Source organism: Dendrobates tinctorius, unplaced genomic scaffold (assembly GCF_039654945.1).
Source record: "Dendrobates tinctorius isolate UK_male_01 unplaced genomic scaffold, ASM3965494v1 ptg000495l, whole genome shotgun sequence".
Lineage (NCBI taxonomy): Eukaryota > Metazoa > Chordata > Amphibia > Anura > Dendrobatidae > Dendrobates > Dendrobates tinctorius.
The window spans coordinates 346,600-373,088 of record NW_027362155.1 but is presented as its reverse complement, the minus strand read 5'-3'; the positions used below and the strand labels follow the sequence as shown (position 1 = coordinate 373,088).

At 56.8% G+C, this 26,489-nt stretch overlaps 1 protein-coding gene across 2 annotated transcripts; it reads right to left on the bottom strand.

The window, feature by feature from the left end:
- Window positions 1–734: 734 nt before the first annotated feature.
- On the bottom strand, window positions 735–19,019 carry SAT2 (spermidine/spermine N1-acetyltransferase family member 2). Of its 2 annotated transcripts, none has more exons than XM_073564853.1 (6): window positions 18,891–19,016; window positions 13,308–13,359; window positions 13,145–13,216; window positions 10,781–10,882; window positions 2,887–2,927; window positions 735–1,038 (listed from the first exon to the last, which is right to left on the bottom strand). In XM_073564853.1, exons 1-6 carry the CDS (start codon window positions 18,954–18,956, stop codon window positions 862–864), a joined length of 510 nt encoding a protein of 169 aa, XP_073420954.1. In that variant the 5' UTR covers window positions 18,957–19,016; the 3' UTR covers window positions 735–861. The 2 variants fall into 2 exon arrangements, with proteins under 2 accessions (XP_073420954.1, XP_073420955.1); XM_073564854.1 differs by lacking the exon at window positions 735–1,038 and adding an exon at window positions 1,045–2,161 and having other exon boundaries at window positions 18,891–19,019.
- Window positions 19,020–26,489: the final 7,470 nt, after the last annotated feature.

Genomic DNA, 26,489 nt, shown 5'->3' with positions numbered 1-26,489 from the left:
TCTATATCAGTCTGTCATTGTTAGTTTGTTTACTGTAAGTGATATCTGTAATTTGTATGTAACCCCTTCTCATGTGCAGCACCATGGAATCAATGGCGCTATATAAATAATAATAATAATACACACCGCTGATCACTATAGGGGGCGCCATACACACCGCTGAGCACCGGAGACCCCGGCACAGTATGTACACACCGTGGATCACTATAGGGGGCGCCATACATTCCGCTGAGCATCGGAGACCCCGGCACAGTACGTACACACCACTGATCACTATAGGGGGCGCCATACACACCACTGAGCACCGGAGACCCCGGCACAGTATGTACACACCGTGGATCACTATAGGGGGCGCCATACATTCCGCTGAGCACCGGAGACCCTGGCACAGTATGTACATACCGCTGATCACTATAGGGGGCGCCATACACACCGCTGAGCACGGGAGACCCCCGCACCATATGTACACACTGCTGATCAATATAGGGGGCGCCAAACACACCCCTGAGCAACGGAGACCCCGGCAAAGTATGTACACACCGCTGATCACTATAGGGGGCGCCATACACACCCCTGAGCATCGGAGACCCCGGCACAGTATGTACACACAGCTGATCATGTGGGGGGCACCGCAGATCTCTCGTACACAGAAGCTGTCCACACAACAACAGTGAAGTGTAAACATTACATCTACGACAATGCACGGCAGCAGAACTTGAACAATAACAAGAAAGCAGCAGAAGAAGGACATTTACTGACACCGGTGACAGAGGTTCACATGTCACAACTCGAATATGGGGTACAGCGGAGTCCGGGGGCCCTGTCCACCAAGGATTCTATAAGGAGGAGTCATCCACGGCATCAACTGGGATTATCCGCCTTCATCTTCCGAAGATCTTCAGGAAGGAAGCGGAAGAGGCGCCAGCCCTCCTCCTGAGACAGGTCCCGGGCCCCACGGGAGCAGTAGAAGGAGATGGCGGACTTGTTCCAATCCAGGACAGAGAGTTGCAGACGAGCACACCCCAGTGTCAGGCAGAGCTAGAGAGGGACAAGGAGGAGAGACCTCAACATCAGGCAGCGCAAGAGAGGGACAAGAACGAGAGACCACAACGTCAGGCAGAGCTGGAGAGGGACAAGGAGGAGAAACCCCAACATCAGGCAGAGCTTGAGAAGGACAAGGAGGAGAGACCCCAACGTCAGGCAGAGCAAGAGAGTGACAAGGAGGAGAGACCCCAATGTCAGGCAGAGCTGGAGAGGGACAAGGAGGAGAGACCCCAATGTCAGGCAGAGCTGGAGAGGGACAAGGAGGAGAGACCCCAATGTTAGGCAGAGCTGGAGAGGGACAAGGAGGAGAGACCCCAACGTCAGGCAGAGCTGGGGAGGGACAAGGAGGAGAAACCCCATCATCAGGTAGAGTTGGAGAGGGACAAGGAGGAGAGACCCCAATGTCAGGCAGAGCTGGAGAGGGACAAGGAGGAGAGACCCCAATGTTAGGTAGAGCAATAGAGGGACAAGGAGAGGCCACAACGTCAGGCAGAGCTGGAGAGGGACAAGGAGGAGAAATCCCAATATCAGGCAGAGCTGGGGAGGGACAAGGAGGAGAGACCCCATCATCAGGCAGAGCAAGAGAGGGACAAGGAGAGGCCACGTCAGGCCGAGCTAGAGGGACAAGAAGGAGAGACCCCAACTTCAGGCAGATGAAGAGAGGGACAAGAAGAAGAGACCCCCAATAACAGGCAGAGAATGAGAGGGACAAGGAGGACAGACCCCAAAGACAAGCAGAGCTAGAAAGAGACAAGAAGGAGAGACCCCAACATCATGCAGATGAAGAGAGGGAGAAGGAGGAGAGACCCTAACTTCAGGCAGATGAAGAGAGGGACAAGAAGAGACCCCCAATAACAGGCAGACCTAGAGAGGGACAAGGAAGAGAGACCCCAATGACTGGCAGAGCTAGAGAGGGACAAGAAGGAGAGACCCCAATGTCATGGCAGAGCTAGAGAGGGACAAGGAGGAAAGACCCCAACGACAGGCAGAGCTAGAGAGGGACAAGGAGAAAAGACCTCAATGACAGGCAGGGCTAGAGAGGGACAAGGAGGTGAGACCCCAATGTCAGGCAGAGCTAGAGAGGGGCAAGGAGGAGAGACCCAAATGTCAGGCAGAGCTAGAGAGGGACAAGGAGGAAAGACCCCAACAGGAAGAGCTAGAGGGACAAGAAGGAGAGAACCCAACTTCAGGCAGATGAAGAGAGGCACAAGAAGACAAGACCCCCAATAAGAGGCAGAGCTACAGAGGGACCAGGAGAAGAAACTCCAAAGACAGGCAGAGCTAGAGAGGGACAAGGAGGAGAGACACCCCAACATCAGGCAGACCAAGAGAGGGACAAGGAAGAGAGACCCCAATGACAGGCAGAGCTAGCGAGGGACAAGGAGAGACCCCAATGTCAAGTAGAGCTAGAGAGGGACGAGGAGAAAAGACCCCATTGACAGGCAGAGCTAGAGAGGGACAAGGAGGAGAGACTCCAACCACAGGCAGGGCTGGAGAGGGACAAGAAAGAGAGACCCCAACGACAGGCAGGACTAGAGAGGGACAAGGAGGAGAGACCCCATCGACAGGCAGAGCTAGAGAGGGACAAGGAGGAGAGACCTCAATGACAGGCAAGACTAGAGAGGGACAAGGAGGAGACCCCAATGTCAACAGCCACATGGAGGATATAACTACTGAGAGATTATACAAGTCCCACGCCAGACAGTGGTGGATGCCGTGCGGTTACAGACTGGTGTCGGATTACCAGAGCCACCAAAGGATCACAATAATCTATAATGCTCTAACAACACAGTCGCCCCCTACAGTCAGATAAGTACAGTCCCACAGTCACTGACTACTCACCTCTGCGACAGCAGCAAACAGACGGGAGCCGATGCCTCTGCCTGCAAGACAGGAGAGATATACAGAGGACAGGAGCGTTACGCAGAGGGCAGGAGCAGTCATACTACCCCACTGCTGGTCACAGAACACACAACAGAAGGGAGACAGTGAGAAAAGCACGGCGAGAGCAGCTCTGTAGGTGACCAGAGCACAAGACAATGTAACAGCAGAATAGTTAGTGCAGATCTGGAGGTGACTGGAGAGAAATACTGAAATACTCTGTGCAGCTTCCCCAAGTACAGGTCTTAGGGCGAAGTTGCTTTCCTGCCGCACTGTTATGATTTGGTAACCGAGGAGGATGGCCGGGGCATAGGCTAGGAACCAGAACACCAGAAAGGGTGGTAACTTAGCGGATTGCAGACCCCTAAACTGACAACACAACTAGAATTAGCCGTGGGACGTCCCTACGATGCCCTAGACGCCTCGGCACAGCCAAAGAGTTAACTAAGCCTAAAGAAAGAAAGGGAAAAGCTAAACTGCCCCGGAGCAGACCCCAAAGCAATAGACAGCCCCCAAACATATACTGACGGTGAGACAAGATGAAGCACAAACGCAGGTAGGAAAATAGACTGACAAAGTCCAGAAACAGGAGGCGAGCACCATCACAACAGTCCACAAATCCGAACCATAACACGTGTATAAAAGAGACGCAGCCGGCAACACGACTGCTTTACCCTTAGCTGCACATTCATGGAAAAGGAGCTAATCCGCACAGCAAAAAACGGTGGAAAAGAGAGCGGCACTCACCGGGTGGTGTAGTCAAGGCGTTATTATAAAAGCATATCAGCGGGAGAACGGGTGCAGAAAGGAGAGAGCAACGACAATCGTTTCGCGCAGCAAAGGCGCCTCCACAGGTCACATAGAGAGCTGCAGCCGGCCAAGGAGGAAATACCCACCACCAGAGGTCCGGACCCCTCCTCCCACCGGCGCCGCTCACCTGCTGAGCAATCAACAGCAAAAAAAGTACATAATTCACATGAATGGAAACAAAAAACATGATGCAGACAATGGTACCATAAATAAAAATGGAAAAAAAGAAAAAACAAAGCAGAAAAAGGCAAAAAAAATAATAATAATTCTTCACAAAAAAACAGACCTATCAATCCTGTCATTGAGCGCCATACGCTCTGACACACGGGTGTGCATAATCCACCTGGCCTCTCCTTTCAGTAAATTCCTCTTCAGATCACCTCCCCGTGAGGGTAGAGTAACCCTTTCTATGCCAGTAAATGATAATGCATGGGGATTGCCACCGTGTGCTTCTCTCATATGGTTAATAAGTCTGGGGACCCTTTGCCTGTCAGAATAGAATTGAGGTGCTCCCTGAGCCTGACATAAAGAGGACGTATCGTTTTCCCTATATAAAAAACTTACAAGGACAAAATAAAACACAAACAGCATGGGAGGTTTTACAAGAAATAAAGTCAGTGACATAATGAGTTACCGCACCGATACGCAAGCAATGGTGAAGAATGTGCTGAGAGCGGACACTGCCCACAGCGATCACCACCTGTCGGGGGCATCGGACTGAGCCCGTCACTCTGTGGCTCGCGATTATGTAGAAGAATGTCCTTTACACTGACACTTTTCCTACAGGCAAACAGAGGTCCTCACTCCACCACTCCTGATAAATCCGGATCGGGGCTTAGACTGTGCCGATTTCTACGGTTTGCAGACCTGACTGCCCCGTCCATAGGACCAGAATCAAGCGAAAAAACAAACCTCTCATCCTTCTTGCAGTTAACCCTTTTAGTCGCCTCCCCACTTGAGTTCTGATTAAACCTGGTCTGTGGTTTTTTAGCAGGTTTTCGGGGTGACCCCTCTTCAACAATCTGTTATATACAGTGGGGAAAAAAAGTATTTAGTCAGTCAGCAATAGTGCAAGTTCCACCACTTAAAAAGATGAGAGGCGTCTGTAATTTACATCATAGGTAGACCTCAACTATGGGAGACAAACTGAGAAAAAAAAATCCAGAAAATCACATTGTCTGTTTTTTTTTTCATTTTATTTGCATATTATGGTGGAAAATAAGTATTTGGTCAGAAACAAGCAATCAAGATTTCTGGCTCTCACAGACCTGTAACTTCTTCTTTAAGAGTCTCCTCTTTCCTCCACTCATTACCTGTAGTAATGGCACCTGTTTAAACTTGTTATCAGTATAAAAAGACACCTGTGCACACCCTCAAACAGTCTGACTCCAAACTCCACTATGGTGAAGACCAAAGAGCTGTCAAAGGACACCAGAAACAAAATTGTAGCCCTGCACCAGGCTGGGAAGACTGAATCTGCAATAGCCAACCAGCTTGGAGTGAAGAAATCAACTGTGGGAGCAATAATTAGAAAATGGAAGACATACAAGACCACTGATAATCTCCCTCGATCTGGTGCTCCATGCAAAATCCCACCCCGTGGGGTCAGAATGATCACAAGAACGGTGAGCAAAAATCCCAGAACCACGCGGGGGGACCTAGTGAATGAACTGCAGAGAGCTGGGACCAATGTAACAAGGCCTACCATATATAACACACTACGCCACCATGGACTCAGATCCTGCTGTGCCAGACGTGTCCCACTGCTTAAGCCTGTACATGTCCGGGCCCGTCTGAAGTTTGCTAGAGAGCATTTGGATGATCCAGAGGAGTTTTGGGAGAATGTCCTATGGTCTGATGAAACCAAACTGGAACTGTTTGGTAGAAACACAACTTGTCGTGTTTGGAGGAAAAAGAATACTGAGTTGCATCCATCAAACACCATACCTACTGTAAAGCATGGTGGTGGAAACATCATGCTTTGGGGCTGTTTCTCTGCAAAGGGGCCAGGACGACTGATCCGGGTACATGAAAGAATGAATGGGGCCATGTATCGTGAGATTTTGAGTGCAAACCTCCTTCCATCAGCAAGGGCATTGAAGATGAAACATGGCTGGGTCCTTCAACATGACAATGATCCAAAGCACACCGCCAGGGCAACGAAGGAGTGGCTTCGTAAGAAGCATTTCAAGGTCCTGGAGTGGCCTAGCCAGTCTCCAGATCTCAACCCTATAGAAAACCTTTGGAGGGAGTTGAAAGTCCGTGTTGCCAAGCGAAAAGCCAAAAACATCACTGCTCTAGAGGAGATCTGCATGGAGGAATGGGCCAACATACCAACAACAGTGTGTGGCAACCTTGTGAAGACTTACAGAAAACGTTTGACCTCTGTCATTGCCAACAAAGGATATATCACAAAGTATTGAGATGAAATTTTGTTTCTGACCAAATACTTATTTTCCACCATAATATGCAAATAAAATGAAAAAAAAACAGACAATGTGATTTTCTGGATTTTTTTTTCTCAGTTTGTCTCCCATAGTTGAGGTCTACCTATGATGTAAATCAGGGGTCCCCAACCGCCGGTCCGCGGCCCAGCACCGGGCCGTTGCAGTGCCCTTGCCGGTCCGCGGACACAAGGGGAGCCGGGGGGCGGTGCAGCAGCTGATACTCACCCTGCATCCCGCGGCGGCTTCATCCCGCGGCGGCTTCATCCCGCGGCGGCTTCATCCAGGGAGGGAGAGTGGGAGCGGAGCCATATACACAGGGGAGGGAGGGTGGAAGCCGAGCCATATATACAAGGGAGGGTGAGTGGGAGCAGAGCCATATATACAGGGGAGGGAGAGTGGGAGCGGAGCCATATATACAAGGGAGGGAGAGTGGGAGCGGAGCCATATATATAAGGGAGGGAGAGTGGGAGCGGAGCCATATATACAAGGGAGGGAGAGTGGAAGCCGAGCCATATATACAAGGGAGGGAGAGTGGAAGCCGAGCCATATATACAAGGGAGGGAGAGTGGGAGCAGAGCCATATATACAGGGGAGGGAGAGTGGGAGCGGAGCCATATATACAAGGGAGGGAGAGTGGGAGCGGAGCCATATATACAAGGGAGGGAGAGTGGGAGCGGAGCCATATATACAAGGGAGGGAGAATGGGAGCGGAGCCATATATATAAGGGAGGGAGAGTGGGAGCGGAGCCATATATACTAGGGAGGGAGAATGGGAGCGGAGCCATATATACAAGGGAGGGAGAGTGGGAGCGGAGCCATATACACAGGGGAGGGAGGGTGGAAGCCGAGCCATATATACAAGGGAGGGAGAGTGGGAGCAGAGCCATATATACAGGGGAGGGAGAGTGGGAGCGGAGCCATATATACAAGGGAGGGAGAGTGGGAGCAGAGCCGTATATACAAGGGAGGGAGAGTGGGAGCAGAGCCATATATACAGGGGAGGGAGAGTGGGAGTGGAGCCATATATACAAGGGAGGGAGAGTGGAAGCCGAGCCATATATACAAGGGAGGGAGAGTGGGAGCAGAGCCATATATACAGGGGAGGGAGAGTGGGAGCGGAGCCATATATACAAGGGAGGGAGAGTGGGAGCGGAGCCATATATACAGGGGAGGGAGAGTGGGAGCGAAGCCATGTATACAAGGGAGGGAGAGTGGGAGCGGAGCCATGCATACAGGATGGGACAGGGGAGCCATGTATACAGGATAGAAGAGTGGGAGCAGAGCCATGTATACAGGATGGGAGGATGGGAGCGGAGCCATGTATACAGGATGGGACAGGGGAGCCATGCATACAACAGGGGGAGCCACACAGAGCTGGACGGGGGGGACCACACATACATTTTCTGATGATTAGAAAATAATCAGCATGTACAGTACTCCAGTACAATTGTTCTTAAGTGCTCAATGCTCCATTTCCTTGTAGGTTCCAATCATCATTAGCAGTGACGGTCATCAGTAGAAGTAGCCCAGTGCTCCCACTGAAACAGAGAAACAAGCCAGGTGCTCCCACTCATTCAAAACCTATGGTGAGTTGAGTCACATTAAAAATGTTATAATTAAATGATAAATATGCACTGCTAAACTACAACCGCGTCCATAGCCCCGCCCCCTTATGACCAAAGCCCCGCCCCTGTCACACCTCCATCCCCGCCCTGCCGGGCCATGGAAGAATGGTCTTGGTTCAAGCCGGTCCCTGGTGCAAAAAAGGTTGGGGACCACTGATGTAAATTACAGACGCCTCTCATCTTTTTAAGTGGTGGAACTTGCACTATTGCTGACTGACTAAATACTTTTTTTCCCCACTGTAATTCTCGCGATTGGCCGACAAAGCCTTTCTGGGTATTAGTTATACGTTTCAGTCTAAGAATCTGTACGGTAAAGAGTTTCTCATGTAAGAAGGGTGATAACTGTTCTAGTGGGGCACGGCGTTCGTGGAGGATGGTTTACGGAAAGCTGAAGTACAGAGAGAACCCTCTCTAACCTCCAAGAGAACGTCCAAACATTCAACTTAGGTGCCACAAATTTGGAAGTAAATGACATATTCATGTCACCTAAATTGTTAAGATACTCCACAAAATTGTCAAATACATCTGGGGGGCCGTCCCACACCATGAATACATCGTCCACATATCTAATAGACATCCTGATGGGTTTCAAAAAGACGTTAGAAAGTGAATAGATATGCCTGTTCTCAAAAACAGCCAAAAAAAGACTGGTGAAAGTGCACGCCACCCGAGTCCCCATCGCCGTCCCGACCTGCTGTAGGGACCAAGTATTCTGAAATTTAAATGCATTGTGTCTCAAAACCAGACGGATCCCCTCACATACAAAGTCAAAGAATGCAGCGTCTGTGTCCGTTGTGGCTAAAATTTCCCTTATCACATCTACCCCTAGATCCTGGGGGATCTTAGTATAGAGACTATCCACATCAATGGACACAAGAGAAAAACCAGGCTGCCATTTAAAGTCATTGACAACTTTCAAAAAGTCTTTGGTGTCTTTTATATATGAGGAGATGTCGCCAAGAAGAGGACGAAGCAGCCAATCCATGTACTGGGAGAGAGGCTCCGTGAGAGACCCCATCCGGGACACAATGGGTCGGCCGGGAGGGCAGGACATAGACTTACGTATTTTAGGAATACAGTGCCAATAGGGATTTTGGGGAACTCCGGTAGCAAGCGTTCTGCTCATTTCTTGGGGATGACCCCTGATTCGACATATCTCCTGAGAAAAGAACGAAGGTCATTTTTAAATTTCCCCGTGGGATCGTTTCGAAGCCTCATGTAAGTATTAACGTCAGAAAGTTGTCTGGTGGCTTCATTCAGATAAAGTGACCTTGGAAAGAGCGCCGTGTTGCCCCCTTTATCTGCGGTTCTTACCACGACATCAGAGCACTTGGTGATCTCGGACAACGCTCGCGTCTCCTCAGGAGATGGAGGGAGCCCTCTTGTAAACCAAAGCCTCCACATCCTTCAATACCTGCGTCTCCAACAAATCAACCACATTGCCTGGAGAGAGCGGAGGCATAAACGTGGATTTTACACCCCGCAGGAAAGGTTTAACAGATTCAAAAACCCCTGCGTCATTGTGTTCTGCGGAAGCATTCACGTCACATCAACTGGTTAATAAAGCCGCATCTTCCCGGACGGCTGCAAACGGGGAGGGTGGGGTTGTTGCTATAGAAGGCATGTTTGGAGTAGAGTAGGAGGCTACGACCAGTTCTCATTTCAATGCCAGAACACCCCCCCCCTTGGACGTTCTGTTCAGAATATCTAGAAAACCGTGCAAACTAGTGACAGAAAGTAAATTACTTATTGTCATAATTCTGCAGCTCAGATATGTACTGAGATTATGTGAAAAGCCCAGACAACCCCTTTAACCATATGAGAGAAGCACACGGTGGCAATCCCCATGCATTATCATTTACTGGCATAGAAAGGGTTACTTTACCCTCACGGGGAGGTGATCTGAATAGGAATTTACTGAAAGGAGAGGCCAGGTGGATTATGCACAACCGTGCTTCAGAGCGTACGGGGCTCAATGAGAGGATTGATAGGTCTGGTTTTTTTGTGAAGAATTATCATTATTTTTTTGCCTTTTTCTGCTTTGTTTTTTCTTTTTTTCCATTTTTATTTATGGTACCATTGTCTGCATCATGTTTTTTGTTTCCATTCATGTGAATTATGTACTTTTTTTTGCTGTTTTGTTGATTGCTCAGCAGGTGAGCGGCGCCGGTGGGAGGAGGGGTCCGGACCTCTGGTTGTGGGTATTTCCTTGGCTGGCTACAGCTCACCATGTTACAATAAAGCCTTGACTACACCACCCGGTGAGTGCCGCTCTCTTTTCTACTATTTTTTGCTAGAAAATAGACTGAGCAAATGATGGGGCCCACACTGACAGGACAGGACAGGAAAGGAAAGACGCTGTCTGCAATAACGCAAAAAACCCTAAGAAAAATCCAACACGTCTGATATGCAAAAATACTGAGGCCACATGACCTCTCCCCCACTAGATCAGCATTCTGGTGTGAACTGGAAGCAAAGCAAAAGATACTGATATACCGGGGGATTAGCAATACTGAACAGACTGACATGAGCTGTGGCATATGGAACAGGGTCCAGCACAGGTCCCAGCAGGGAACAGGGCTGAACACACAGCAGCAAATCAGAAATCAGAGAAAGGCAAAAAATGGATCAAATGCAAAACGATTCCAGCAAATCACTTATCTGAAAGATGCAGGACAAAGCAGGAGGCAAACAGACTTCCAAAATGCACAGGAAGAAAACCAAATCACCGGCAACAACTGAGAGAAGGTTGCTCACTTAAATCTTCCCAGTCTGTAACAGCTGACCTCCAATCATCCTCTTCAGGTGATTGACTTCTGTCAACCAGACCAGCTCCAGTACCCGTAGCAACCACCTGAGGGAGCCCAACTCAGAAGCAAGTTCAAAAGTGTTCACAACGCCGCACAGTGTTTACTGTGCACTCCTCTGCTGAAACCCTCTGTGCTGCTGTGGGTGCAGCTGGAAGACAGGTACCTCGGTACTCCGGCATGACGTACAGGTCCTCCAGGTAGAGTGCTCGCCCCTCCCAGGTGCTATAGGTTAAGAACGACAGAGCATAGCCTACCAGCCGAGGTCCTGGAAGAGACAGAGGCAGATTAAACGAAGGATGGTCACCTGCTCTACATCCGCCATAATGGTAGTAGACTGTCCACCACACGGGGAGCAAAAACCGGGAACGAGACCGACGACATCCACCACACAGGGAGTAAAGACCGGGAAGGAGACTGATGACATCTACCACACGGGGAGCAAAAACCGGGAACGAGACCGACGACATCCACCACACGGGGAGTAAAGACCGGGAATGAAACAGATGACATCTACCACACGGGGAGCAAAAACCGGGAACGAGACCGATGACATCTACCACACGGGGAGTAAAGACCGGGAACGACACCGATAACATCCACCACACGGGGAGCAAAAACCGGGAACGAGACCGATGACATCTACCACACGGGGAGCAAAAACCGGGAACGACACCGACGACATCTACCACACGGGGAGTAAAGACCGGGAACGAAACAGACGACATCTACCACACAGGGAGCAAAGACCGGGAACGAAACAGACGACATCTACCACACAGGGAGCAAAAACCAGGAACGAAACAGACGACATCTACCACACAGGGAGCAAAAACCAGGAACGAGACCGATGATATCCACCACACGGGGAGTAAAGACCGGGAACGAGACCGATGACATCTACCACACGGGGGAGCAAAAACCGGGAACGAGCCCGATGACATCTACCACACGGGGGAGCAAAAACCGGGAACGAGACCGATGACATCTACCACACGGGGAGTAAAGACCGGGAACGACACCGATGACATCTACCACACGGGGAGCAAAAACCAGGAACGAAACAGACGACATCTACCACACAGGGAGCAAAGACCGGGAACGAGACCGATGACATCTACCACACGGGGAGTAAAGACCGGGAACGACACCGATGACATCTACCACACGGGGAGCAAAAACCGGGAACGAGACCGATGACATCTACCACACGGGGAGCAAAAACCAGGAACGAGACCAACGACATCCACCACACGGGGAGTAAAGACCGGGAACGAAACAGACGACATCTACCAGACGGGGAGCAAAAACCGGGAACGAAACAGACGACATCTACCAGACGGGGAGTAAAGACCGGGAACGACACCGATGACATCTACCACACGGGGAGCAAAAACCAGGAACAAGACCGACGACATCCACCACACGGGGAGTAAAGACCGGGAACGAAACAGACGACATCTACCAGACGGGGAGTAAAGACCGGGAACGACACCGATGACATCTACCACACGGGGAGCAAAAACCGGGAACGAGACCGACGACATCTACAACACGGGGAGCAAAAACCGGGAACGAGACCGATGACATCTACCACACGGGGAGTAAAGACCGGGAACGACACCGACGACATCTACCACACGGGGAGCAAAAACCGGGAACGAGACCGACGACATCTACCACACGGGGAGCAAAGACCGGGAACGAAACAGACGACATCTACCACACAGGGAGCAAAAACCGGGAACGAGACCGATGACATCTACCACACGGGGAGTAAAGACCGGGAACGAGACCGATGACATCTACCACACGGGGAGTAAAGACCGGGAACGAGACCGATGACATCTACCACACAGGGAGCAAAAACCAGGAACGAGACCGACGACATCCACCACACGGGGAGTAAAGACCGGGAACGAGACCGACGACATCCACCACACGGAGGGTAAAGACCGGGAACGAGACCGATGACATCCACCACACGGGGAGCAAAAACCGGGAACGAGACCGATGACATCCACCACACGGAGGGTAAAGACCGGGAACGACACAGACGACATCTACCACACGGGGAGCAAAGACCGGGAACGAGACCGACGACATCCACCACACGGGGAGCAAAGACCGGGAACGAGACCGACGACATCTACCACACGGGGAGCAAAGACCGGGAACGAGACCGACGACATCCACCACACGGGGAGCAAAGACCGGGAACGAGACCGACGACATCTACCACACGGGGAGCAAAGACCGACGACATCTACCACACGGGGAGCAAAGACCGGGAACGAGACCGACGACATCCACCACACGGGGAGCAAAGACCGGGAACGAGACCGACGACATCCACCACACAGGGGAGGAAGCAAAAATATCACAAAAGACGGAGAAGATGCCAGCAGCAGGGCGAAACCTCATCAGCCGCAGAAATCTGAGGAGTTCCCCCAACACAGCGTCCTCCCCCCGTATACGGTGCCGTTACATTACTGACAGTGTCCTCCCCGTATACGGTGCCGTCACTCACCCTCCACATCTTCATTTTCCACCACTAAACATCTGTAGAGCGGAGCGTCACCAAATCCATCCTGGCGAAGAACTGAATGTAGGGGAGCGACAAGAAGAGGGTCAGAGAGGAGTCATAATCCCACCACCTCCCCCAGCGCTACCACTGCCCCACAGGAGCGCACCTCCCGCCGTCATCTTCACCTGGTCAGATAAGTTCTCATACTCCGCCAATTCCTGCAGAAAAGGAAGATGAAGCAACAGAAACAACCACAGAGGCCCCACATCCCCTCCCCCGGTCCTCAGGCCCCACACCCCATCCCCCGATCCTCAGGCCCCACACCCCCTCCCCCGGGTCACGCGAGCCGTCTCCTCCTCGCGGTCTGCCTCCTCCTCCCCCGGTCCTCCCCTCCCCCGGGTCACGCGCGCCGTCTCCTCCTCGCGGCCTGCCTCCTCCTCCCCCGATCCTCCCCTCCCCCGGGTCACGAGCGTCGTCTCCACCTCGCGGTCTGCCGCCGCCGCCGCCTCCTCCTCCCCCCCGGTCCTCCTGCGCCGTCTCCTCCTCGCGGTCTGCCTCCTCCTCCCCCGGTCGGCCCCTCCCCCGGGTCACGCGCGCCGTCTCCTCCTCGCAGCCTGCCTCCTCCTCCCCCGGTCCTCGCGCGCCGTCTCCACCTCGCGGTCTGCCTCCTCCTCCCCCGGGTCACGCGCGCCGTCTCCACCTCGCGGCCTGCCTCCTCCTCCCCCGGTCCTCGCACGTCGTCTCCTCCTCGCGGTCTGCCTCCTCCTCCCCCGGTCCTCGCGCGCCGTCTCCTCCTCGCGGTCTGCCTCCTCCTCCCCGGGTCACGCGCGCCGTCTCCTCCTCGCGGTCTGCCTCCTCCTCCCCCGGGTCACGCGCGCCGTCTCCTCCTCGCGGTCTGCCTCCTCCTCCCCCGGTCCTCCCGTCCCCCGGGTCACGCGCGCCGTCTCCTCCTCGCCGCCTGCCTCCTCCTCCCCGTCCTCCCGTCCCCAGGGTCACGCACGCCGTCTCCTCCTCGCCGCCTGCCTCCTCCTCCCCCGGTCCTCCCGTCCCCAGGGTCACGCGCGCCTTCTCCTCCTCTGCAACCTGCCTCCTCCTCCCCCGGTCCTCCCGTCCCCAGGGTCACGCGCGCCTTCTCCTCCTCTGCGACCTGCCTCCTCCTCCCCCGGTCCTCCCGTCCCCCGGGTCACGCGCGCCGTCTCCTCCTCCTCCCCCGGGTCACCCGTGCCGTCGCCTCCTTGCGGTCTACCTCCTCCTCCTCCCCTGGTCCTCCCCTAATAATCTTAATAATCTTTATTTTTATATAGCGCTAACATATTCCGCAGCGCTTTACAGTTTGCACATATTTTCATCACTGTCCCCGATGGGGCTCCCCTCCCCTGGTCCACCCGCGCCGTCTCCTCCTCGCGGCCTGCTTCCTCCTCCCCCGGGTCACGCGCGCCGTCTCCACCTCGCCGCCTGCCTCCTCCTCCTCCCCCGGTCCTCCCGTCCCCCGGGTCACGCGCACCGTCTCCTCCTCGCCGCCTGCCTCCTCCTCCCCCGGGTCACCCGTGCTGTCGCCTCCTTGCGGTCTGCCTCCTCCTCCTCCTCCCCTGGTCCTCCCCTCCCCCGGTCCTCCCGCGCCGTCTCCTCCTCTCGGCCTGCCTCCTCCTCCCCCGGTCCTCCCCTCCCCCGAGTCAAGCGAGCCGTCTCCACCTCGCCGCCTGCCTCCTCCTCCCCCGGTCCTCCCGTCCCCCGGTCCTTCCGTCCCCCGGGTCACGCGCGCCGTCTCCTCCTCGCGGCCTGCCTCCTCCTCCCCCGGTCCTCCCGTGCCGTCTCCTCCTCGCGGCCTGCCTCCTCCTCCCCCGGTCCTCCCCTCCCCCGGGTCACGCGCGCCGTCTCCACCTCGCCGCCTGCCTCCTCCTCCCCCGGTCCTCCCGTGCCGTCTCCTCCTCGCGGCCTGCCTCCTCCTCCCCCGGTCCTCCCCTCCCCCGGGTCACGCGCGCCGTCTCCTCCTCGCGGCCTGCCTCCTCCTCCCCCGGTCCTCCCGTCCCCCGGGTCACGCGCGCCGTCTCCTCCTCGCGGCCTGCCTCCTCCTCCTCCGGTCCTCCCGTGCCGTCTCCTCCTCGCGGCCTGCCTCCTGCTCCCCCGGTCCTCCCCTCCCCCGGGTCACGCGCGCCGTCTCCTCCTCGCCGCCTGCCTCCTCCTCCCCGGGTCACCCGTGCCGTCGCCTCCTTGCGGTCTGCCTCCTCCTCCTCCCCCGGTCCTCCCCTCCCCCGGGTCACGCGCGCCGTCTCCACCTCGCCGCCTGCCTCCTCCTCCCCCGGTCTTCCCGTCCCCCGGGTCACGCGCGCCGTCTCCTCCTCGCGGCCTGCCTCCTCCTCCCCCGGTCCTCCCGTGCCTTCTCCTCCTCGCGGCCCGCCTCCTCCTCCCCCGGTCCTCCCCTCCCCCGGGTCACGCACGCCGTCTCCTCCTCGTCGCCTGCCTCCTCCTCCCCCGGTCCTCCCCTCCCCCGGGTCACGGGCGCCGTCTCCTCCTCGCCGCCTGCCTCCTCCTCCCCCGGGTCACCCGTGCCGTCGCCTCCTTGCGGTCTGCCTCCTCCTCCCCCGGTCCTCCCCTCCCCCGGGTCACGCACGCCGTCTCCTCCTCGTCGCCTGCCTCCTCCTCCCCCGGTCCTCCCCTCCCCCGGGTCACGGGCGCCGTCTCCTCCTCGCTGCCTGCCTCCTCCTCCCCCGGGTCACCCGTGCCGTCGCCTCCTTGCGGTCTGCCTCCTCCTCCCCCGGTCCTCCCCTCCCCCGGGTCACGCGCGTCGCCGCCGCCTGCCGCCTCCTCCTCCTCCCCCGGTCCTCCCCTCCCCCGGGTCACGCGCGCAGTCTCCACCTCGCCGCCTGCCTCCTCCTCCCCCGGTCCTCCTGTCCCCCGGGTCACGCGCGCCGTCTCCTCCTCGCCGCCTGCCTCCTCCTCCCCCGGGTCACCCGTGCCGTCGCCTCCTTGCGGTCTGCCTCCTCCTCCTCCCCCAGTCCTCCCCTCCCCCGGGTCACGCGCGCCGTCTCCTCCTCGCGGCCTGCCTCCTCCTTCCCCGTTCCTCCCGTGCCGTCGCCTCCTTGCGGTCTGCCTCATCCTCCTCCCCCGGTCCTCCCCTCCCCCGGGTCACGCACGCCGTCTCCTCCTCGCGGCCTGCCTCCTCCTCCCCCGGGTCACCCGTGCCGTCGCCTCCTTGCGGTCTGCCTCCTCCTCCTCCCCTCCCCCGGGTCACGCGCGCCGTCTCCTCCTCGCGGCCTGCCTCCTCCTCCCCTGGTCCTCCCGTGCCGTCGCCTCCTTGCGGTCTGCCTCCTCCTCCTCCCCCGGTCCTCCCCTCCCCCGGTCCTCACGCGCAGTCTCCTCCTCGTGATCTGCCTCCTCCTCCCCCGGGTCACGCGCGCCGTCGCCGCCTGCCTCCTCCTCCCCCGGGTCACCCATGCCGTCGCCTCCTTGCGGACTGCCTCCCCTCCCCCGGTCCTCCCCTCCCCGGTCCTCCTGCGCCGTCTCCTCCTCGCGGCCTGCCTCCTCCTCCCCCGGTCCTCCCACGCCGTCTCCTCCTCGCGGCCTGCCTCCTCCTCCCCCGGGTCACCCGTGCAGTCGCCTCCTTGCGGTCTGCCTCATCCTCCTCCCCCGGTCCTCCCCTCCCCCGGGTCACGCACGCAGTCTCCTCCTCGCGGCCTGCCTCCTCCTCCCCCGGGTCACCCGTGCCGTCGCCTCCTTGCGGTCTGCCTCCTCCTCCTCCCCTCCCCCGGGTCACGCGCGCCGTCTTCTCCTCGCGGCCTGCCTCCTCCTCCCCCGGTCCTCCCGTGCCGTCGCCTCCTTGCGGTCTGCCTCCTCCTCCTCCCCCGGTCCTCCCGCGCAGTCTCCTCCTCGCGATCTGCCTCCTCCTCCCCCGGTCCTCCCCCGGGTCACGCGCGCCGTCGCCGCCTGCCTCCTCCTCCCCCGGGTCACCCATGCCGTCGCCTCCTTGCGGTCTGCCTCCCCTCCCCCGGTCCTCCCCTCCCCCGGTCCTCCCCTCCCCGGTCCTCCTGCGCCGTCTCCTCCTCGCGGCCTGCCTCCTCCTCCCCCGGTCCTCCCGCGCCGTCTCCTCGCGGTCTGCCTCCTCCCCAGGTCCTCCCCTCCCCCGGGTCACGCACGCCGTCCCCTCCTCGCGGCCTGCCTCCTCCTCCCCCGGTCCTCCCGTGCCGTCTCCTCCTTGCGGTCTGCCTCCTCCTCCTCACCCGGTCCTCCCGCGCAGTCTCCTCCTCGCGTTCTGCCTCCTCCTCCCCCGGTCCTCCCCCGGGTCACGCGCGCCGTCGCTGCCTGCCTCCTCCTCCCCCGGGTCACCCGTGCCGTCGCCTCCTTGCGGTCTGCCTCCTCCTCCCCCGGTCCTCCCCTCCCCGGTCCTCCTGCGCCGTCTCCTCCTCGCGGCCTGCCTCCTCCTCCCCTCCCCTCCTCGCCGTCTCCTCCTCGCGGCCTGCCTCCTCCTCCCCTCCCCGGTCCTCCTCGCCGTCTCCTCCTCGCGGTCTGCCTGCTCCTCCCCAGGTCCTCCCGCGCCGTCTCCTCCTCGCGGTCTGCCTCCTCCTCCCCAGGTCCTCCCCTCCCCGGTCCTCCCGCGCCGTCTCCTCCTCGCGGTCTGCCTCCTCCTCCCCAGGTCCTCCCCTCCCCGGTCCTCCCGCGCCGTCTCCTCCTCGCGGTCTGCCTCCTCCTCCCCTGGTCCTCCCCTCCCCTGGTCCTCCCGCACCGTCTCCTCCTCGCGGTCTGCCTCCTCCTCCCCTCCCCCGGTCCTCCCGCGCCGTCTCCTCCTCGCGTCCTACCTCCTCCTCCCCCGGTCCTCCCGCGCCGTCTCCTCCTCGCGGCCTGCCTCCTCCTCCCCCGGTCCTCCCGTGCCGTCTCCTCCTTGCGGTCTGCCTCCTCCTCCTCACCCGGTCCTCCCGCGCAGTCTCCTCCTCGCGTTCTGCCTCCTCCTCCCCCGGGTCACGCGCGCCGTCGCTGCCTGCCTCCTCCTCCCCCGGGTCACCCGTGCCGTCGCCTCCTTGCGGTCTGCCTCCTCCTCCCCCGGTCCTCCCCTCCCCGGTCCTCCTGCGCCGTCTCCTCCTCGCGGCCTGCCTCCTCCTCCCCTCCCCGGTCCTCCTCGCCGTCTCCTCCTCGCGGTCTGCCTCCTCCTCCCCAGGTCCTCCCCTCCCCGGTCCTCCCGCGCCGTCTCCTCCTCGCGGTCTGCCTCCTCCTCCCCAGGTCCTCCCCTCCCCGGTCCTCCCGCGCCGTCTCCTCCTCGCGGTCTGCCTCCTCCTCCCCTGGTCCTCCCCTCCCCGGTCCTCCCGCGCCGTCTCCTCCTCGCGGTCTGCCTCCTCCTCCCCAGGTCCTCCCCTCCCCGGTCCTCCCGCGCCGTCTCCTCCTCGCGGTCTGCCTCCTCCTCCCCTCCCCCGGTCCTCCCGCGCCGTCTCCTCCTCGCGTCCTACCTCCTCCTCCCCCGGTCCTCCCGCGCCGTCTCCTCCTCGCGGCCTGCCTCCTCCTCCCCCGGTCCTCCCCTCATCCGGCCTCCTCCTCCCCCGGTCCTCCCGCGCCGTCTCCTCGTCGCGGCCTGCCTCCTCCTCCCCCGGTCCTCCCCTCACCCGGCCTCCTCCTCCCCCGGTCCTCCCGCGCCGTCTCCTCCTCGCGGTCTGCCTCCTCCTCCCCCGGTCCTCCCCTCACCCGGCCTCCTCCTCCCCCGGTCCTCCCGCGCCGTCTCCTCCTCGCGGTCTGCCTCCTCCTCCTCCCCCGGTCCTCCCCTCACCCGGATCATGCGCACTAGCTCCTCGCAGTCTGCCGCCTCCGCAGCTCTCACTCTGGGCGCCGCCATATTGAACTCCCTGCAGGCCCCGCCTCTGTCGCCACTATCATCACTAAGCTCCGCCCTGTACATTCAGCGGCTTCCCCGATGCACACTCTAGCTCCGCCCACCTGTCTATTACCTGTCCGCTGCTAACACTAGAGGGCGCTCCACCCACTGCGTGTAACGTCCTGTGCAGAGTGACGGAGCAGCTGGGGGAGGAGCCAGGAGGGGACACACATATTCCGGGCAGCGAGTCTGCACTTCGCAGGTGAAGGCTGTGGTGGGCGTGTCCAGGGGAGGGGCCGTCGCTGGAGCAGCAGCATATTCCCGCTCGCTGAAGCTGTGGGGGCGGGGCTGAGGAGGGGGAGGGGCTGAGGGCGGGGTCCGGTGTATCACACTATTATATATTATTGTACATGGAGACAGGGGTGCACTATATATATCTTTTATTATCACAGTATTGATTTCTTGGCCCCTGTAACGGGGTCTTCCAAGCTGGGGTACCTCTTTCAGTACCACCCCGTGTTTTCGGAGGTCCGCTCTGCGTTGGCTGGAGTCTGAATGAAGGACGCTGGCTGGAATTCCTTGGTTACATGGGCGCATATAAAAGATCACTGCTTCTCCATGTATTTCCAGTCTGACAACACTTTACTCACAGGACACAGAATATATCACACAGATACAGAGGGCCGGCCAATAGAAAAGCGGCAGGCCAGACATGCATTACAAAAGCCGCAGGTGGCCGGAGCCTGCCGATGTGTACTGTGGGAATTACAAAGGTGGGGGGAGGGCGGACACTGCTGATACATTAGGGACATGTATCTCACTTGGAACCTATTATATATACATATAACTGCACAACATATTCTGGGTGCTGAGTGGTTCTGTAACATGTAACAGCCACATTCTATGGTTTTCCCCCGGTTTATATATACTGCTTATATTCATGCGGTTTCGGTGCTCGGCTTCAGCGCATGCGCTGCTCATGACAACCTCGTGGTTTCCTGAAAACTTATTATAACGTAAGTTCTCTGCTCTCCATGTGTAGTGTGGGGCCTGTTACTCTCTCCCTGCTCTCCATGTGTAGTGTGGGGCCTGTTACTCTCTCCCTGCTCTCCATGTGTAGTGTGGGGCCTGTTACTCTCTCCCTGCTCTCCATGTGTAGTGTGGGGCCTGTTACTCTCTCTGCTCTCCATGTGTAGTGTGGGGCCTGTTACTCTCTCCCTGCTCTCCATGTGTAGTGTGGGGCCTGTTACTCTCTCTGCTCTCCATGTGTGGTGTTGGGCCTGTTACTCTCTCTGCTCTCCATGTGTGGTGTTGGGCCTGTTACTCTCTCCCTGCTCTCCATGTGTAGTGTGGGACCTGTTACTCTCCCCCTGCTCTCCATGTGTAGTGTGGGGCCTGTTACTCTCTCCATGTGTAGTGTGGGGCCTGTTACTCTCTCCCTGTTCTCCATATGTAGTGTGGGGCCTGTTACTCTCTCCCTGCTCTCCCTGTGTAGTGTGGGGCCTGTTACTCTCTCCCTGCTCTTCATGTGTAGTGTGGGGCCTGTTACTCTCTCCCTGCTCTTCATGTGTAGTGTGGGGCCTGTTACTCTCTCCCTGCTCTTCATGTGTAGTGTGGGGCCTGTTACTCTCTCCCTGCTCTTCATGTGTAGTGTGGGGCCTGTTACTCTCTCCCTGCTCTTCATGTGTAGTGTGGGGCCTGTTACTCTCTCCCTGCTCTCCATGTGTAGTGTGGGGCCTGTTACTCTCTCCCTGCTCTCCATGTCTAGTGTGGGGCCTGTTACCCTCTCTGCTCTCCATGTCTAGTGTGGGGCCTGTTACTCTCTCCCTGCTCTCCATGTGTAGTGTGGGGCCTGTTACTCTCCCTGCTCTCCATGTGTAGTGTGGGGCCTGTTACCCTCTCTGCTCTCCATGTGTAGTGTGGGGCCTATTACTCTCTTCCTGCTCTCCATGTGTAGTGTGTGGCCTGTGTGACGCAGTGACAGGTATTATATGTGAGGGTCACTGTGTGTCCCCCAGGATGCGCATAGAAGCATATTGAGGCCACAGGAGTGCATTGTAGTCACATAAGTAGCTGTGATTACTCTCTCCCTGCTCTCCATGTGTAGTGTGGGGCCTGTTACTCTCTCCATGTGTAGTGTGGGGCCTGTTACTCTCTCCCTGCTCTCCATGTGTAGTGTGGGGCCTGTTACTCTCTCCCTGTTCTCCATGTGTAGTGTGGGGCGTGTTACTCTCTCCCTGCTCTCCATGTGTAGTGCGGGGTCTGTTACTCTCTCCCTGCTCTCCATGTGTAGTGTGGGGCCTGTTACTCACTCTGCTCTCCATGTGTAGTGTGGGGCCTGTTACTCTCTCCCTGCTCTCCATGTGTAGTGTGGGGCGTGTTACTCTCTCCCTGCTCTCCATGTGTGGTGTGGGGCCTGTTATTCTCCCCCTGCTCTCCATGTGTAGTGTGGGGCCTGTTACTCACTCTGCTCTCGATGTGTAGTGCGGGGTCTGTTACTCTCTTTCTGCTCTCCATGTGTAGCGTGGGGCCTGTTACTCTCTCTGCTCTCCATGTGTAGTGTGGGGCCTTTTACTCTTTCTGCTCTCCATGTGTAGTGTGGGACCTGTTACTCTCCCTCTGCTCTCCATGTGTAGTGTGGGGCCTATTACTCTCTTCCTGCTCTCCATGTGTAGTGTGGGGCCTGTTAGTCTCCCCCTGCTCTCCATGTGTAGTGTGGGGCCTGTTACTCTCTCCCTGCTCTCCATGTGTAGTGTGTGGCCTGTGTGAGGCAGTGACAGGTATTATATGTGAGGGTCACTGTGTGTCCCCCAGGATGCGCATAGAAGCATATTGAGGCCACAGGAGTACATTGTAGTCACATATATAGCTGTGATTACTCTCTCCCTGCTCTCCATATGTAGTGTTGGGCCTGTTACTCTCTCCATGTGTAGTGTGGGGCCTGTTACTCTCTTCCTGCTCTCCATGTGTAGTGTGGAGCCTGTTACTCTCTTCCTGCTCTCCATGTGTAGTGTGGGGCCTGTTATTCTCCCCCTGCTCTCCATGTGTAGTGTGGGACCTGTTACTCTCTCCCTGCTCTCCATGTGTAGTGTGTGGCCTGTGTGAGGCAGTGACAGGTATTATATGTGAGGGTCACTGTGTGTCCCCCAGGATGCGCACAGAAGCATATTGAGGCCACAGGAGTGCATTGTAGTCACATAAGTAGCCGTGATTACTCTCTCCCTGCTCTCCATGTGTAGTGTGGGGCCTGTTACTCTCTCCATGTGTAGTGTGGGGCCTGTTACTCTCTCCCTGCTCTCCATGTGTGGTGTGGGGCCTGTTACTCTCTCCCTGCTCTCCATGTGTAGTGTGGGGCCTGTTACTCTCTCCCTGCTCTCCATGTGTAGTGTGGGGCGTGTTACTCTATCCCTGCTCTCCATGTGTAGTGCGGGGTCTGTTACTCTCTCCCTGCTCTCAATGTGTGGTGTGGGAACCTGTTACTCACTCTGCTCTCCATGTGTAGTGTGGGCCTGTTACTCTCTCTGTTCTCCATGTGTAGTGTGGGGCCTGTTACTCTCTCTGCTCTCCATGTGTAGTGTGGGGCCTGTTACTCTCTCTGCTCTCCATGTGTAGTGTGGGGCCTTTTACTCTTTCTGCTCTCCATGCATAGTGTGGGACTTGTTACTCTCCCTCTGCTCTCCATGTGTAGTGTGGGGCCTGTTACTCTCTCCCTGCTCTCCATGTGTAGTGTGTGGCCTGTGTGAGGCAGTGACAGGTATTATATGTGAGGGTCACTGTGTGTCCCCCAGGATGCGCATAGAAGCATATTGAGGCTACAGGAGTACATTGTAGTCACATATATAGCTGTGATTACTCTCTCCCTGCTCTCCATGTGTAGTGTGGGGCCTGTTACTCTCTCCATGTGTAGTGTGGGGCCTGTTACTCTCTCCCTGCTCTCCATGTGTAGTGTTGGGCCTGTTACTCTCTCCCTGCTCTCCATGTGTAGTGTGGGGCCTGTTACTCTCTCTGCTCTCCATGTGTAGTGTGGGGCCTGTTACTCTCTCCCTGCTCTCCATGTGTAGTGTGGGGCCTTTTACTCTTTCTGCTCTCCATGCATAGTGTGGGACTTGTTACTCTCCCTCTGCTCTCCATGTGTAGTGCGGGGTCTGTTACTCTTTCCCTGCTCTCCATGTGTAGTGTTGGGCCTGTTACTCTCTCCATGTGTAGTGTGGGGCCTGATACTCACTCTGCTCTCCATGTGTAGTGTGGGGCCTGCTACTCTCTCTTCTCTCCATGTGTAGGGTGGGGCCTTTTACTCTCTCTGCTCTCCATGTGTAGTGTTGGGCCTGTTACTCTCTCCCTGCTCTCCATGTGTAGTGTGGGGCCTGTTACTCTCTCCATGTGTAGTGTGGGGCCTGTTACTCTCTTCCTGCTCTCCATGTGTAGTGTGGGACCTGTTACTCTCTTCCTGCTCTCCATGTGTAGTGTGGGGCCTGTTATTCTCCCCCTGCTCTCCATGTGTAGTGTGGGGCCTGTTACTCTCTTCCTGCTCTCCATGTGTAGTGTGGGGCCTGTTACTCTCTTCCTGCTCTCCATGTGTAGTGTGGGGCCTGTTATTCTCCCCCTGCTCTCCATGTGTAGTGTGGGACCTGTTACTCTCTCCCTGCTCTCCATGTGTAGTGTGTGGCCTGTGTGAGGCAGTGACAGGTATTATATGTGAGGGTCACTGTGTGTCCCCCAGGATGCGCACAGAAGCATATTGAGGCCACAGGAGTGCATTGTAGTCACATAAGTAGCCGTGATTACTCTCTCCCTGCTCTCCATGTGTAGTGTGGGGCCTGTTACTCTCTCCATGTGTAGTGTGGGGCCTGTTACTCTCTCCCTGCTCTCCATGTGTGGTGTGGGGCCTGTTACTCTCTCCCTGCTCTCCATGTGTAGTGTGGGGCCTGTTACTCTCTCCCTGCTCTCCATGTGTAGTGTGGGGCGTGTTACTCTCTCCCTGCTCTCCATGTGTAGTGCGGGGTCTGTTACTCTCTCCCTGCTCTCAATGTGTGGTGTGGGAACCTGTTACTCACTCTGCTCTCCATGTGTAGTGTGGGCCTGTTACTCTCTCTGTTCTCCATGTGTAGTGTGGGGCCTGTTACTCTCTCTGCTCTCCATGTGTAGTGTGGGGCCTGTTACTCTCTCTGCTCTCCATGTGTAGTGTGGGGCCTTTTACTCTTTCTGCTCTCCATGCATAGTGTGGGACTTGTTACTCTCCCTCTGCTCTCCATGTGTAGTGTGGGGCCTGTTACTCTCTCCCTGCTCTCCATGTGTAGTGTGTGGCCTGTGTGAGGCAGTGACAGGTATTATATGTGAGGGTCACTGTGTGTCCCCCAGGATGCGCATAGAAGCATATTGAGGCTACAGGAGTACATTGTAGTCACATATATAGCTGTGATTACTCTCTCCCTGCTCTCCATGTGTAGTGTGGGGCCTGTTACTCTCTCCATGTGTAGTGTGGGGCCTGTTGCTCTCTCCCTGCTCTCCATGTGTAGTGTTGGGCCTGTTACTCTCTCCCTGCTCTCCATGTGTAGTGTGGGGCCTGTTACTCTCTCTGCTCTCCATGTGTAGTGTGGGGCCTGTTACTCTCTCCCTGCTCTCCATGTGTAGTGTGGGGCCATTTACTCTTTCTGCTCTCCATGCATAGTGTGGGACTTGTTACTCTCCCTCTGCTCTCCATGTGTAGTGCGGGGTCTGTTACTCTTTCCCTGCTCTCCATGTGTAGTGTTGGGCCTGTTACTCTCTCCATGTGTAGTGTGGGGCCTGATACTCACTCTGCTCTCCATGTGTAGTGTGGGGCCTGCTACTCTCTCTTCTCTCCATGTGTAGGGTGGGGCCTTTTACTCTCTCTGCTCTCCATGTGTAGTGTTGGGCCTGTTACTCTCTCCCTGCTCTCCATGTGTAGTGTGGGGCCTGTTACTCTCTCTGCTCTCCATGTGTAGTGTGGGGCCTGTTACTCTCTCCCTGCTCTCCATGTGTGGTGTGGGGCCTTTTACTCTTTCTGCTCTCCATGCATAGTGTGGGACTTGTTACTCTCCCTCTGCTCTCCATGTGTAGTGCGGGGTCTGTTACTCTCTCCCTGCTCTCCATGTGTAGTGTGGGGCCTGATACTCACTTTGCTCTCCATGTGTAGTGTGGGGCCTGCTACTCTCTCTTCTCTCCATGTGTAGTGTGGGGCCTGTTACTCTCTCCCTGCTCTCCATGTGTAGCGTGGTGCCTGTTACTCTCTCTGCTCTCCATGTGTAGTGTGGGGCCTGTTACTCTCTCCCTGCTCTCCATGTGTAGTGTGGGGCCTGTTACTCTCTCCCTGCTCTCCATGTGTAGTGTGGGGCCAGTTACTATCTCCCTGCTCTCCATGTGTAGTGTGGGGCCTGTTACTCTCTCTGCTCTCCATGTGTAGTGTGGGGCCTTTTACTCTCTCTGCTCTCCATGTGTAGTGTGGGACCTGTTACTCTCTCCCTGCTCTCCATGTGTAGTGTGGGGCCTGTTACTCTCTCTGCTCTCCATGTGTAGTGTGGGGCCTGTTACTCTCTCCCTGCTCTCCATGTGTGGTGTGGGGCCTGTTACTCTCTCCCTGCTCTCCATGTGTTGTGTGGGGCCTGTTTCTCTCTCTGCTCTCCATGTGTGGTGTGGGGCCTGTTACACGCTCCCTGCTCTCCATGTGTGGTGTGGGGCCTGTTACTCTCTCTTCTCTGCTCTCCATGTGTGGTGTGGGGCCTTTTACTCTCTCTTCTCTGCTCTCCATGTGTGGTGTGGGGCCTGTTACTCTCTCCCTGCTCTCCATGTGTGGTCTGGAGCCTGTTACGCTCTCCCTGCTCTCCATGTTTAGTGTGGGGCCTGTTACTCTCTCTGCTCTCCATGTGTGGTGTGGGGCATGTTACTCTCTCTGCTCTCCATGTGTGGTGTGGGGCCTGTTACTCTCTCTGCTCTCCATGTGTGGTGTGGGGCCTGTTACTCTCTCCCTGCTCTCCTTGTGTAGTGTGGGGCCTGTTACTCTCTCTGCTCTCCATGTGTAGTGTGGGGCCTGTTACTCTCTCCCTGCTCTCCATGTGTGGTGTGGTGCCTGTTACTCTCTCCCTGCTCTCCATGTGTGGTGTGGGTCTTGTTACTCTCTCTGCTCTCCATGTCTAGTGTGGGGCCTGTTACTCTCTCCATGTGTAGTGTTGGGCCTGTTACTCTCTCCCTGGTCTCCATGTGTAGCGTGTGGCTTGTTACTCTCTCTGCTCTCCATGTGTAGTGTGGGGCCTGTTACTCTCTCTGCTCTCCATGTGTGGTGTGGGGCCTGTTACTCTCTCTCTGCTCTCCATATGTAGTGTGGGGCCTGTTACTCTCTCCCTGCTCTCCATGTGTAGTGTGGGGCCTGTTACTCTCCCCCTGCTCTCCATGTGTGATGTGGGGCCTGTTACTCTCTCTGCTCTCCATGTGTAGTGTGGGGCCAGTTACTCTCTCTGCTCTCCATAAGTAGTGTGGGGCCTGTTACTCTCTCCCTGTTCTCCATGTGTAGTGTGGGGCCTGTTCCTCTCTCCCTGCTCT